Source organism: Dendropsophus ebraccatus, chromosome 6 (assembly GCF_027789765.1).
Source record: "Dendropsophus ebraccatus isolate aDenEbr1 chromosome 6, aDenEbr1.pat, whole genome shotgun sequence".
Classification (NCBI taxonomy): Eukaryota; Metazoa; Chordata; class Amphibia; order Anura; family Hylidae; genus Dendropsophus; species Dendropsophus ebraccatus.
In genome coordinates, this window is record NC_091459.1 from 130,714,144 (window position 1) to 130,730,013 (window position 15,870).

Below are 15,870 nucleotides of genomic sequence, written 5' to 3' on the forward strand. Positions count from 1 at the left end.
AAGTTTCGGCTTAGTTTTAGGTCTAGTGGCCAGAAAGTGCAAGAGTTCAGAATTATCTTAACATAGATAGAAGAACGTAAAATGTAAAAAAAAAAAAAATCTTAAAAAACATAAAAAATTTGATCCAAAAGAAAAGACCAAATACAGGTCTGTACCACATTAGGAGCGAAAACCTCATTCTCCCTCACCATGGCAGTGTGAACCCTGAAGCTTTGTTTAGCTTTGTATAGCTGTCAGGATGGTATCTTTGCGGAGCGTTATGCGTCCCTCTGCTCTTGCTGTGCGGCCGAGAAGGCGCTGATATTCTCTTATTCTGTTCTGTGTTTTGTTTTGCTGTGTCTGAAGACTGGTTTATTTGCTCTCTTTGGGAGACACATCCGACTTCACCTGCTGAGTTCTGTCTGGCCATGTTAATCTGTGTTCTGGTTCTGCTGTGACTGACAGGTCTTCCTGCCAGTGGATCTGTCTTGTTCTCAGGTGTCTGTGCTTGGAGATCAGGGGGATGGTCCAATTACGTTCTGGACCAGAGCCCTGGTCTCCTATATAACAAACCTCAGCCTGTGCACTTATTGCTGGTTATTGACTTAGTCTCTGCCTGCTTGTGGATTCTGTTTCTTTGCATCTCCTGACTACGGCTTTGTACCTCTGACCTCCCTTGCTTGCTGCCTGCCCCTGATCATATTGCCTGTTTTCTGATTACGCCTTTGGATCCTGATTTTGTACTTTTGCTGCCTAACTGTTGTGACCCGGCTTGTGGACTATTCTTCATTGTGTTTGTCTGTCTGTTTTGTATCTGTGTTTCACCTAGCCAGTGCAGGGACTGCCGCCCAGTTGCTCGCCGCCATCTTAGGGCAGATAGTGGCAAGTAGGTAGAGGACAGTGGGCGGGGCTGAGCTTAGGACTCACTGTCTTGTCCTGCTGTCCGGTTCCTAACAATAGCTTTGTATATTGGCTATATGTATCCTCTAACCAACAATGAATAATTGAAAAAAATAAATGAGTAGAGATTCAGAGCTGATGAAGCGTGCATGCGCGCGAAATGGCCTTCATGTGTGTGTTGTACATGTAGGAGTTTGGCATCTGCTGTTCAATGACATGTATCAACGAGAGGTTTTATCCATGTTGAAATAAAGGATTATCGCAATGATCCGGTGAGTGCCCCCAATTTTTCTACTATACCTACTTTACTTATATGACATCTATTTTGAGAGGTGCACCCCGCTGCGATTCGATTGCAGTCCCAATGTGAATCCAAGGTCCAACAGTGATTTTGGGAGTAGTGCCGGTGAATATTCTAAGACTTTTGCCTCCACCCAATATGTAAGGAGCAGGTTGAGCGCCAGAGCCTGCTCCATACAACCTTCCAGATATCATAATGTAATAGTTACTAGGGGATAAAAATGTTTTCTTATCCAACATAAAGGGGCAAAGAGTGACGTTAGAATGGCTGGGACTGGGACCAGATCTGAGGTCCACTAGGCATTAGTACTAGTCATCCTTATCAGGATATGTATGACTTGAGGTGTCTGACGTCTTCTCTTGCTGACACTTTGCAGGCAAATGACATCTCTCTGTTTTTCTTAATACAGTAATGAAGTCTGATGCACTGCACCCCTGTGTTCTTACATCATGTACAGGTGAGAGGCACGCGTGGAGACATCACATAGTGGTCATACGTCTGTCATAGAGCTCACCTCGATCTGCAATATACTGTGGGGGAAACACCATAGTGATCTTCTTCATTCATTATGTCCATGCACATTGTATTGTGTACTGCACTGATCCATCGAATCCCCTCTCATCGTGTCAGAGCTGGTGCCCACCGGAAGATCCTCTTATTTTCTGGTGGGCCAGTCTTAACCTGAAGAAGACTACACTCTTTCTCAGTGTCGGGGTACCTTGAGCCCATCAGGGAATTTGATTCTAGGGGCTCACTCTACATACACCAGTTCTAACCAGCACATTACTATAGCTACTTTGCACACAGCTGTGTATGTGACCAGCGATGCTAGCTCACTGTTATTAACTTGTCAGCAGGTTTACGTATAACAGCGGGAGTTAGAAATGATTGCACATAACCCACAGACATGTGTAGCAGTGATGGGGGACTATATTTCATCCTGGGGTTCCTAAACAGGGAGGCCCACCTCTTCTTCAGGGGCCCACTAAGGGGTAGGGCCCACCGAGAGATTCCCCTGCTCCCCTGTGGGCCAGTCCAAGCCTGCTCTTTCTAACCACCTAGATGCCACAGTTGCTATTGACTAAATGGCCAGAGAGTTGCTGGTGTTTGTTGCTGCAATACATATCCTGCACCCAACACATATGGAGCAGTCTAAGCTCCTGAGCCTGCTCCATACAACCTTCCAGATATCATAATAATACATAGGGGTTAAATTTTTTTTTTTCACATACTGTAACATAAAGCAGATATTTCTGGTGTGTGTTTCACAACACCTAGCAGCTTTCCCCCTTCTGGGCGTCCTTCTGTCACTCCCACAGCACCTAACCAACATGTAAACATGTCACGTACATAGGAAGTTCTCAGTTCATAGAATCATAGATATGTTTTCCCTTCTGGAGCCTTGTTCTTGCCCCTTCCGGTGGTCCTTCTCTCCCCACTGCAGCCACTCTTCTCCCAGAATCACTCAATAGCCCTGGTGTTCTAGTGAGTTTTTCATATTGCAAACCTTATAGTAGTTGGAATCCAGTATGAAATACACCTACTCAAATCCTAAGGGTTGGTAAAAGAATAAAAGGGAATGTATCACCTACACTATTTTCTATTCTATTTTTTAATTCTAAATATTATTGTTCTGTTAATGGAATTACAGAAGCTGCCATCTTGCCTGAGCTGCTGTTAAAGGAGAACTCTGGTTAAAACAAAAAATCCAGTGCGGGCAGGGGTTGTGAGAAGACGATAAAGAAATTATACTTACCTGTCCCCATGCCCCCACAGCACAGCATCACCACCTCGTTCTCATGCGCCAGTCTACGGTTTCTCTTGGGTTCCTGTGTCATCACGACCCGCCGGTAAGTGCCCACCTGCCTCAGTCACTGACTGGCCATTCCTGGAGAATTACTGAGCTGGGTTGTGACATTGCAGCATCGGGAGATCTAGGAGATCTATGAGTGGTGATGCAGCACTGCAGGGGCACAGGGATGGGTAAGTATAATTTCTTTACTACGTTTACTGCAGCCACATAAAATATAGGAAATTGTAGCCTGGAGCTTGACTTCTATGAATGAGTGTTGTGGGCATACTGTCTGACCTGTACAGAGAGGGGGGAGCTCTGACCATCACCTATTGTGAATGGTGGGTCCTGTGTTATCTCTCTTTCTCTATCTCTAGTTATATTTTGATAGCAAATTGTGAGAAATAAGACATGCTTAATTTTCCAAAAATTTTTAGCAAAAGCTTTCCGCCATGAAAGTAATTTACTCTTGAGAGGTGTCGTCATTGTTGATATAGAACGTTGTGTGGTAGATGATAATAATGTTAGTATTTTACACAACATTGAACTTTTATAGAAAGTAAAGGCAGTAAATCAGCTTTTTTTGTAGACCATTTGTAGGCCAAATAAGGCTCCGCTCACATAGCATAACAGAGTAGTGTTTAGGGCATATTCCGTGTAAGAAAACACACGATTTGCTGTTTTCTATAATGTGTGTTCTTAGGCTAATGTGTGAGGCCTCATGACCCCTGATGACAAATGTCAAAAGAGAAAACAGTCGGGCAAATCAGATTTTAACTACCTAATCATGTTGTTTTCGGGGACATAACCACCACCAATGGGTTCTGGCATCGGCTTACTTCATCCCTCCTCCATTATAGGGAGACTGGGCAATATAACTGGGGCTCACATGTCATCTAACATGTCATATAGCCTGGTTTACTGTGATATTCATCATAATATACCCATCTTTTTACACAGGTTTAAATGGTATTTGTGTTCATACTACTGAGTAGTGTTGAGTTAACCTACGTAATTCAGAAAAACTGTACTTGATGGTTTGTCCATTGGTTGCCTTAGTCTACATGTACTGTATGAGTGGCACTTTCGGAGTGCTCTAGGTACCCAGAAAGGATTAATATTGTCCTTGGAAACCAATAACTTCATCCTGGACTTTTTCAGGCCACCAGAGAACTTTGAAAGTGTCCCTCGTTTCTGCAGACTAAAGCAATCAATGGCGAACCACCAAGTTCTGGTGCAGCCATGTTTCCTGTAAGTTTGCCCACCACGTCTCCTGTGTGATAGTCCCGATCCCAATGATGTCAGTACAACAGGTATCTTTGTAGCTTCAGAGTGACTAGTTCTCATGCACTTGCTTTACAATGTGAAGGGTAATTTCAAAGAGATCAGATCTTAAAACTTCTGTCACTGATGTCTTAAAATGCAACTTTTTTATGCTCTTTGCTTCAATCTTTGTCCAAAACATAAAGAGAATATGTGTGAAGGGCAGACGTGATGCGAGACGCCGTTCTTTTTATGTCTGTCTCTGCATCAAAATTTCTGATTGTAATGTTGGCACTACGGCTTGGGCAGATTATGCTAAAGGAGTTGTCCAGTTTTGTTAGAGGAGGCCTCTGTCCATAAGGGGATCACAGTGTGTCCTGCTGCTAAGGGCACTTTTAAGGGCAATCTTCAGCCATTCACGGCCACAAAAGAGAATCGGTCAGTGGGATCGGCACTCATTTGCAGCGCACGATGAATTGAGCGGTCGGGCCACACAAACGATCACTTTATCATTCCTGTGGCCATTTAAATGTATTCCTATCAACTGTACATAGGGCAACGGGAGACTGTGGTTTTATTTTTTGCATCCCAATTAAATTTTAAAGGACACAATAAAAGTAATATTCTAAAGGGGCCGAGTCTGGAAGAAGGGATCTTGTACCCCAGGCCGAGTGCCTGGGGGTTTGGTGTATATATTCAATTAAAGCCCTGGACCAGCCATGAGAGTTTTTATTTTTTGCTTTAGTGATGATTTATTTTTAAGCTCAGGAGGTATTGCTGAGCTGTAGCATGCATGCCTCCTTCCTCCCCCACTCCTCCATGATTGATGTACATGATTTGGCTTCCCTTTCTGCCCATGTCTGCAGCTCTAAGCATGATATCCAGCCGACAGGTTCCCTTCAAATGGGTCTACCAGTGTAATATACTGTTGTGTTGGATTCTCCCAAACCAGAGACCTAATTTGGGGACCCTGAATGGGGATGAAAAGATGTTATAAACCAGACAACTCTTTTTCCATCCCTGCACTGTAGACTTGAATGTTTTACAATGAGCGCATACATGCATGAACACATGGACTAACATTTTTATAATATTTGTTCTAGTGACCTTGCTTGACTCTATGTCTGCCCTGGGAGACCTAGGATGGGTGGCATATCCAGCAGAAGGGGTGAGTATTGGAGAGCTTATACTTACGGTATACAGTACAATGCAGTGTGTGACATCAAGATATAGCATGCACATTCTATTTTAAAGTGTTGGGAACTGGATGGTTAACGTTTCTCCTTGATTTCATGGAGTTCCACTGGGAATCATGGGAAGTAGGATATGCAAAGTAGTGTCAATGCCTGGCCCCTTTAAGACGCCTTAGAACAGGACTGGGGATTTCAATAGCCAAGTCCGCAAAAGTGAAAATTTCACGTATGTAGACAAATGACAAACTTTCCTTGCATGGTAGCCATTGGTGGCCAGAGGGAAGGCGACAATAAGCTCAGCAAGGAGGATTACAGGTGAGGCAATGGACTGACAATTCTTCTATAACTCTAGTTACGATGGAGTGAGATTAATATTCTAGAAACCCTATTAGAATTGAAGAAATGTTATGTAGTTAATGTTAACAACCCACGGTAAGAGTATAATAATTGCTCAATGAGGGATGCCTTAATATCATTTACATAACATTTCCTTGTACTAAGGGACGCGACGAGCGCTCAGTCGAGTCCAAAACCTAGTTAGTATTTTCAGACTTTAATGAGATGACACTAAATTTTAAAATATTCCCCGTAATTTTGGTTTCCGAAGCAAAAACTGTGTCTTATGCATTAAATTGAAGGAAAATTAGGATTCTGATTAGTTACAGTAGGCCAAGCCTTGAGGATTCTACTAATCCTAAATCTTCATAATTTGGTTCAGTTTCAAGCCAAAGCCTGAATTTTCAATGACTATTTTAGTTTAAATTTAAGAGAGTAGCATGCCTACTTGAGGAGACTGCCAAAGTAGAGTACAGGGCCTTATAAACAATGCAACATGGGAAAAGTATGGAAATAGCTCTTTTCCAAAAAGGAAAAAAAAGATTGTTTCTCAGTGTCACCTGCTGGAGGTAGCATCCCTTTAAATTAATGTTTTCACCCATTATGAGCATTAAAAGACAGCTGGGGATTTTATGTCCTGAAGGTGGTGTTAACTATCTATAGACAATTGTTTTGGAGATCTTACTCTTCATCAGTAAAAAGTTGGGAACTTCTTGGCTACGTGAGAGACCTTTGACATTGGACCGAGTAGGTAGTATCATTGAGACTGCAAAACTGGGATCTCATAATTCATGCAGTGCTCCATAGTAAAAAAAAAAATACAAGGTGGCATTGCTCAGAAAGGAAAAAAAAAAACCTTGCTCCTTAAAGGGGTTATTGGTTCGGATGCCTTTGCAATGCCAAATCCTACCTCTGGACCCCTGTCTGGATTCTCCATCTCTCCACCGCACTTCTCCAATGCTATGTCACGACTTGGCTGAAGGACGCCCTGCTCGGCCAGTCAGTGATTGGGGCGGGACACTGCTGCAGTCACTGACTGGCTGAGTGGGTTCTCTACTACCCTTTCCCGCCGAGTTGGACATACTAAGAAATGGAGAGAAGATGACATCCGGCCAGGTCTGGGAGCCCGGGAATGAGGTGGAGCGAGACTGAGGGGGCCACTTAGGAAACGTTCTTTATTATATTCTAACACCCCCCCCCCCCCCCCCAGCTTGCACTCTAATTAAAAAATATTTTTTTACATTTTTAAAATAAAAATTTATAATTTTGACAGACTTCTTCTTTAAGGCTCTTTATAGGTCAAACATTGATTTGAGGGGATGCTACCTCCAGTAGGTGGCAGTGAGGAGCAAGCCTTTATCCTTTTGAAGGACAGCTACTTTGCATAGTTTTAATTAAAAAAAAAAATCCAGTTTTTAACATTTGATTGTATTGGGTTTGTATATAACATACAATAGTTCACCTATTGAGTAAGTCTATAGCCTGTTCTCTCTCTCTCTACAATGGTAGCTGTAGAAATTATTTTATTGGTTTATGTTTTTGTCGACAGTGGGAAGAAATCAGCGTAATGGATGAAAGAAACACTCCGATGAGAACCTATCAGGTTTGCAATGTCCTAGAGATCAACCAAAATAACTGGCTGAGAACCAGCTGGATCCCTAGAGGAAATGCTCAACGTGTCTATATCGAAATCAAGTTTACCCTACGAGACTGTAACAGCCTACCTGGAGTATCGGGCACCTGCAAAGAGACCTTCAACATGTATTACTATGAGTCTAACTATAGCAATCTTCGGCACATCCAGGAGAACCAGTTCATTAAAATAGATACTATCGCTGCCGATGAGAGTTTCACTCAAGTGGATGTTGGAGACCGAGTCATGAAGCTTAATACAGAGGTTAGAGACATAAGTAACCTGTACAAGAAGGGGTTCTACTTAGCTTTCCAAGACGTTGGAGCCTGTATTGCCCTGGTGTCCGTCAGGGTCTTTTATAAAAAATGTCCGTCTACTATCCGTAATCTGGCGTTGTTCCCAGACACGGTCACTGGAGGAGACTCGGCTTTGGTGGAGGTTAAAGGATCATGCGTGAATAACTCAGTGGAGTTTGATGCACCCAAGATGTACTGCAGCGCCGATGGAGGCTGGTTGGTGCCCATTGGCCGATGTTTTTGCAAGCTGGGCTATGAAGAGAAGAAGAATGGATGTCAACGTAAGTCAAAATTACTAAGTTTATATTGAAACATTTAGAACAGTTGAGTCTTTCGGAGTCTTTTTTTTTGCTTATTCTTGCATGTGCCGGTCCACTAAACCATGAGTGATGAGTAAAACTATGAATTCATTTACATTGCACTTTATTTATTATCTTACCATTGTGTTTGTGATATTATACATACATTTTATTATTCCAGATGGTTTTCCATATATTGCATCTTTCTATGTGTGATTATTAAGATGAACTATAATCTTTTTTAGTTAATGTAGTCTTGAATTGAGACTTGGTTTTTAGATATATACTGTTTTTTTGTTTGTTTTCTAGTAGCTAAAGGGTTCATTTTAATATTCATAGTGGTCTGGTGTATTTCGAGGGGTTTATAATACATTTCTGGTAGACTTGTATGGTGAAGAAGTTAATGGGAAGAGGGTGGTTTAATACCTGTTTTTTGGTGATTTGTCCCTTTTACCTCTTGCACTTTTATCCTGGAGTTAAAGGCAAAAAAGTTGGCAGAGAAAATTTACTTCTGCCCCTAATGGTGGCAATAAGGTTATAGTTCTGGATCAAAGTCTCCAGTAATCAAGGACACATAACATTGCATGTAACAGGAATTCTTGTTCTGTTATATTGCCCTTAAAGGTTTATTTCAGTAGCAAAACCTTTTATAGTATTTGGCTTAGGGTGCTGTAAAAATAACTAGAAGCCATACTCATCTTCTCCGATCTCCTGCTGCTGTTTCAATGGCTCTTAGTCTCTGCTGCTCCCACCTGCTCCCTGTGATGTGTTGTCCTCGTAGGAACTGCACACTCCTTGGCCAAACCAATAACCCACTTCAGCCAGTGAATGACAGAGCAGGCAGTGCCTGCAGGGACAACAAGTTACAGGTGATAGCCAAGAGCAGCAGAGAAGTCGGAAAGGCAGCCAGAGGGAATCAGGGCAGGTGAGTATGACTTCTTTCATATTTTTATAGCTCCATGAGCCAATATAAAATAGAATTTTACCGGAGTATTCCCTTAAAGCCTTCTTGGTGTAATAGTGTAGAATATGTTGCCTGCTCAATCAAAACTACCAGAGATGTCACTATCTATATATGGCAGAAATGCAGGAACCTCCTTCTTCCCTTCTTCCTCATCCTCCTGTGCGCCTTCCAGAGCGGTGGTACTGCTGACGGCCTTTGGAAAAAAATTTAGTTCAGGGTGAGGCAAGAAACATGGACTGTCTGTCTGCCCAGGGAAGCTGTGATGATGTAACTGTCCTTATATGGGTAGTTACCATATATAGACTGTCTATAAATGGTAACTTTCCTTATATGGACAGTTATATCCTTACAGCTTCCCTGGGCAGCTAGTCGGTCAGCAGTCAGCCGTACCACTGCTCTGGAAGGAGCACAGGAGGATGAGGAAGAGGGGAAGAAGGAGGTTCCTGCATTTCTGCCTTGTAAAACAACTATCCATAAATGGATAGTGACATCTCCGGTACTTTCCATAACAGATAGAAATAAAGAAGACCACTTGGTCCATCTAGTCTTCCCCTTTAAGAAATTCCTTTCTTATTATGTTAGAATAGATTTTTGCCATACTTTGACATCCATCACCCATAGGCTAATATGGTATCTAATTAATGGCTCAGTTTTTTGCTCTTTTTTTCTGGTATACTACTGACCTACTGTACATCAAACAGTAACAGGCATAAAGGACACTCCTTTGCCCTCTGTCTGACAATAGATCTCTATGGAAATATATTTATGTACATTGGGACCTTTACCAACATAAATGCTAAATGGAAAGGCCAAATTGTGACGTGGCCTGACAGATATTCTAGTACGTAAACATATTTTCCCCAGATTTATTTTTACCTACTAAAACTCCATATAAAACATAGCATTTTGTGCCCCAGTAAGGTTCTGGAAATTTAGAGAAATACCAGAATTGTAGGTATCAATAGTCCATATTTTAGGTATGTTGAGGAAAAGGCCCTTGGGATTGGCCTCCATGACATTTCATTGTCCCATTATTGGCACTTGTATGTTCAAGATGACCTAAGAAATATAAATAATTGAATTTTGATATATTAGCGCACCATTTAAACAATTAGTCCCTGGCACATTAATTTGAAATGTTCTCAGCATTGGGCCCAGAGTGAAATCTTTCTCGTGAAAATGCACTAAAATCAGCAAATAATTGGATAAAATGAAGCCTTAAGTTCGCTCAGAAAGAGGGTGTAATTGATACCTGCCAGGAAAAGCACTTGGAACAATTGATTTATTTGACTTTAAACGTAGCTGTATTCTCATATCCATTACCAGAGATTATAATGTGCAATGAATAGAGGCCAGACAGCCACACTTCAGAGCTGTAGATCAAGAAGTACTCAAAGACGGGGTATGGGCTGGTCTTATCGTGTCGGGAAAATGGATAGTTTATAATGTATCGGGTTTAAAAGGAACCTGTCATGTCGAACAAGCATCATGTTACGGAGCGGGAGGAGCTGAGCAGATTTGTGGGAAACAACTTAATATAACCTGGAACTTGTCGATTGAGATTCTGGCTAGTTCTGAGCTTAGAGGTCATAGCCATTGACTGGGAGAAGTGTGCAAACTGTCAATCACTAAGTAGGACCGCCCACTGGACTCCTACAGGTTTTCAATCATATGATCCTAAATTGTTTCCCACAAGACTATATATAAATCAGCTCAGCTCCTCCTGCTCTATAACATGATGCATTTTCATGGTGTCAGGTTTCCTTTAAGAAATTCTCTGGTTGTAAATCAGTTACCTTAGCATGGACTAGATAATTTCTTATAGAACTGAAGCTTTTGCGCCATATTGTTTGGGGTACATAAACTGTATGCTAGAAAGTATATTACTTGCTCAATTTTATAAACACAAAGGGAAATATTTATTAAGACTGCCATGACCCCCCCCCCCTCCCCCGGCCATCAGACGAGTGGGGGATAAGCAGGCATAAGTCAGGTACATCTTCTCCAAAGTCCCGTTTTTGGTGCCACTACTACTAACACTACCTCCACTACTACCACTACCCCCACTACCACTACCCCCACTACCACTACCCCCACTACTACTACCACCTCCCCCATTGCTGCCACTACCACCACTACTACTACCGTTACTACTACCACCGACACCAAATCTCCTCCAAAGTGCTGTTTTTGGTACCACTGCTATTACCATTACTATTACTACCACCACCACCACTACTACCACTACTACTACTAATACTACTACTAATACTACCACCACCACCATTACTACCACCACTACTACTACTTCCACCACTACTACTACTACTACTACTACCACTAACATTACTACTACTACCACCACTACTGCTACGGTTACCACTACTGATGCTGCTACTACTACTCCTACCACCAATAACATCACTAATACCACTACTGCTACTACTACCCCTACACAGCAGCACATCTCCTGCCCTGTCCATCATACTCCATACTGTACTGTTGCTGCTGGGATCCCTACACAAGGTATATATGTGTATATATATATATATATATATATATATATATATATATATATATATATATATATATAAATGAACCCTGGAAGACTTTAGTAACCTTTGCTTATTCATAAATTAGAGGCTACTACATTGTACTGGAGGACAGAATACCATCAACAGATTATAGAACTAATGTATAAATGAGTTTTCCATTGAAAAATAAATTCAGATCATCTGATGGTAGAAAGTTATACAGATTTATAAATTACTTCTATTTAAATTTTTCCAGTACTTATCAGCTGCTGTATGTCCTGCAGGAAGTGGTATATTCTTTCCAGTCTGACACAGTTCTCTCTGCTGCCACTGCTGTCTGAAGTAGGAAAGATTTTCTATGGGGATTTGCTACTGCCTTGGGCAGTTCCTGACATGGACAGAGGTGGCAGTAGAGAGCACTGTGTCAGACTCGAAAAAATACACCACTTTTTGCAGGACATACAGCAGCTGATAAGTACTGTAAGGCTGGAGATTTTTAAATAGAAGTAAATTACAAATCTATTAAACTTTCTGAGATCAGTTGATTTGAAAACTTTGGAGAACCCCTTTAACATTTAGTAATATAGAGAAGGGATGGGAAACCTTCGTCCGTCAAAAAACTACAACTCCCATCATGCCTGGACAAGCAAATCTTTAGCTTGATGGGAATTGCAGTTTTGCAACAGCTGGAGGGCCAAGGTTCCCTATCTCTGATATAGATGGAGAAGACACAAGCCGAGTTGACTCCTTTCGGGTTAAATATGTGGTATAGAAGTATTTTTTTTTTTATTTGCTTCTAATTCCAACCTTGGAATGAAATCTATTTACCCCGGACCCCGGTAATAAATAAAATAGGCAGTAGGATTTCTATGGCAGAAAATCCAGATGAATTCACACCTGCGAACGTGTAGTATTTCTCTGTCCTAGTATAAAAATCTTGCAATGCTTGGTTAAGACCCATCCATGTGTATATGGAGAAAATGAAGAGGTGGGTGTTTGTTCAGGGTTGACTGGTGACGTTCCTCTCTATCAGCTGCTAACACCGCAGCCTTCTCTGTCCCGATTCTGAACCATGAATAATTTACTGAGATTGCAAACCTAAGTCGAGTCCATAGAATTCCCTTAGGCATTCGCTACCTTCAAGCCTGAAGCAGTGACCTTACAGCTAAAAGCAGATGATATTAAACTTGCCTCGCTGCACTTAAACTGCAGGATTAAACACGCGGTACGCTCTTAAGTAGAGCAACGTGCTGGGAGCCCCTTGTACATCTACCCTACTGTATGTATACGGCCAGATCCCCAAAGGTGTCAGGGCAAAACACTACGGCTGTGCGCTCCTTGTTGGAAATGGAAGGCGATAAAAAGTCGATTTTTTTTCTTTACAGTTTTTTCATCATTTCGAGGATCAAGCTGTTCTCTATCACTAGGGTTGGCGATTCTAATGCTGCGTTTACACGGAGCGATAATTGGCCCAATCGTACGATTAACGATTTCGAAGTAACGATTTTTTTTTTTAACGATCAGCGTTTAGACGGAACGATATATCGTATGGAAAAATCGTTTTGCGATCGCTTAAGCCTATCTCGCACATAGGTTAAATCGGTGAACGACTGTGAATTTTTTGCGAACGACGATTTAAGAACATGTTGGAAGATCAAAATGAACGATTTCTCGCTTGTCGCTTGATCGTTCGCTGCGTTTACACGTGCAATTATCGTTCGAATTCGATCGTTATCGTGCAAATTCGTTCCGTGTAAACGCAGCATAATTTGTATCTGAGAATCAATGCAAATTGACAAAGCCACTGAACTCCTATCCAAAATGCGTAATAGGGTCCCCACCTATTACATGCACCACCTATATGTATTATTGATGTCTTCCTTCCTATGTTACAAAGAGGCCCTTGAGCCCCCTTAGAGAATAAGGAGGAGATTTATCAAACATGGTGTAAAGTGAGACTGGCTCAGTTGCCACTAGCAACCAATCAGATTCCACCTTTCATACCTCACAGACTCTTTGAAAAATGAAAGGTGGAATCTGATTGGTTGCTAGGGGTGACTGAGCCAGTCTCACTTTACACCATGTTTGATAAATCTCCCCCTAAGGTTCTATTTACACAGAAAGATTATGACAGATTATCTGCCAAAGATTTGAAGCCAAAGCCAGGAATGGATCGAAAAGAGGAGAAATCTCAGTGACCTTTATGATCTGTTCTCTGTTTTTAGTCTGTTCCTGGCTTTGGCTTCAAATATTTGGCAGATAATTTGTCAGACAATCTTTCTGTGTAAATGGACCCTAAATGGCATATTACACGGGCCGATCTGGAGAAGCAAGCTTGTGCTATTACACAGACAACGAGCGGGTAAAACAGGGGGGTGGGGGGGTGGAAGGGGAGCCCATAGGGCATAGTAGCAGTCTGCTGCCGCTGCTCCTATTACCCTGGGAGTTGGCCGACAAACCGTCGTTATCGCTGTTGTTTTTTTTTCAACATGTTGATAGACAAGGATCAGCCGACATCGTGCATGTTGGCTGATCGTTGCCTTTTAACACTCGCTAATAAACCAAGCGATTATCGTCCGTACAATTACATGGAGCGACTACAGCAGATCGCTGCTATCGTGATCGTTGATTTTCCAACTCTGGCCCGTGGGCCAAATCTGACCCATGGTGCCATTATTTTTGGCCTGCCAGGCAAGCCAGAATTTGCATTACATCTGGCCCGTCATGGCTACTATATAAGAGATTATGGGGGAGGGCTGGCTACTATATAAGAGACTATGGGGGAGGGCTGGCTACTATATAAGAGACTATGGGGGAGGGCTGGCTACTATATGAGACTATGGGGGAGGGCTGGCTACTATATAAGAGACTATGGTGGAGGGCTGGCTACTATATAAGAGACTATGGTGGAGGGCTGGCTACTATATAAGAGACTATGGGGGAGGGCTGGCTACTATATAAGAGACTATGGGGAGGGCTGGCTACTATATAAGAGACTATGGGGGAGGGCTGGCTACTATATGACACTATGGGGGAGGGCTGGCTACTATATAAGAGACTATGGGGGAGGGCTGGCTACTATATAAGAGACTATGGGGGAGGGCTGGCTACTATATAGGAGACTATGGGGAAGGGCTGACTACTATATAAGGAGACTATGGGGGAGGGCTGGCTACTATATAAGAGACTATGGGGGAGGGCTGGAAGGGGCACTTAGACTCCAATCAATCAAAACTTTTGTCATGTCTTCGTGACTTGTCAAAAAAATTTTTATTAGACAGGGAAGCTTTATTTGCTTATGTGTATGTGTAAGACATTGAGATGAGTCATTTTAGGATTTGCTTATCTTTGCTTATCTTTAAAATGCAATAAGGATGAGAAAAGCCAGAAGGAAGGGATGGCTGACAGATTTTTAAGGTGCATTGGTATTTTTTGGTGTGTCATGTAATATTAAAGGGCTTGTTCAGTTTAGCATCGCCATACAGCCTATTAGGAGTCGGGGTCACACTATGATTAGAATGAAGAGTTCTGCTTGTAAGGACCACTTCTGGCTTTGGAGGACCAGTCCTGCATTACAAGATAACCCATTGATTTTAAATAGCAACTGTGTAATTCTTTATTTGCCCTGTGGGGGCGCTGCAGGGTAAACTGAACAAATATTTGCTGTTTACTTGATGTTTTATTATTGTTGCAATACTGAGGATTCAGTGCACAAAGTGATGACACCCCTATTATAGTGTACTGTATAATATGGGACTGAAAAAGTAATGAGTGGGGTGTTGGGATGAGATAGTATAGTATATATGGGTGTTGGGATGGGATAGTTTAGGATATATGGGTGTTGGGATGGGATAGTGTAAGATATATGGGTGTTAGGATGGGATAGTGTAGGGTATATGGGTGTTGGGATAGGATAGTATAGGATATATGGGTGTTGGGATGGAATAGTGTACGATATATCGGTGTTGGGATGGGATAGTGTAAGATATATGGGTGTTGGGATGGGATAGTATAGGATATATGGGTGTTGGGATGGGATAGTATAGGATATATGGGTGTTAGGATGGGATAGTGTAGGGTATATGGGTGTTGGGATAGTATAGTATAGGATATATGGGTGTTGGGATGGAATAGTGTACGATATATCGGTGTTGGGATGGGATAGTGTAAGATATATGGGTGTTGGGATGGGATAGTATAGGATATATGGGTGTTGGGATGGGATAGTATAGGATATATGGGTGTTAGGATGGGATAGTGTAGGATATATGGGTGTTGGGATGGGATAGTGTAGGATATATGAGTGTTGGGATGGGATAGTGTAGGATATATGGGTGTTGGGATGGGATGGTATAGTATAGGGTATATGAGTGTTGGAAT

At 42.0% G+C, this 15,870-nt stretch overlaps 1 protein-coding gene across 5 annotated transcripts in view; it reads left to right on the top strand.

Moving 5' to 3' along the window:
* LOC138796073 (ephrin type-A receptor 3-like) overlaps positions 1 to 15,870 on the top strand; it is a 195,604-nt gene that overhangs the window by 33,760 nt on the left and 145,974 nt on the right. For 4 of the 5 annotated variants that reach the window (XR_011363709.1, XM_069975974.1, XM_069975975.1 and 1 more), the window contains exons 2-3: positions 5,339 to 5,403; positions 7,314 to 7,974. Coding sequence is in view for 4 of the 5 variants with exons in the window: in XM_069975974.1 (XP_069832075.1) it covers positions 5,339 to 5,403; positions 7,314 to 7,974 (726 nt within the window). In the remaining variant the exon portion in view is untranslated. Of the gene's footprint in view, positions 1 to 1,589; positions 1,638 to 5,338; positions 5,404 to 7,313; positions 7,975 to 15,870 lie in introns of all 5 variants that reach the window. The other variant, XM_069975978.1, reaches the window with a different exon arrangement.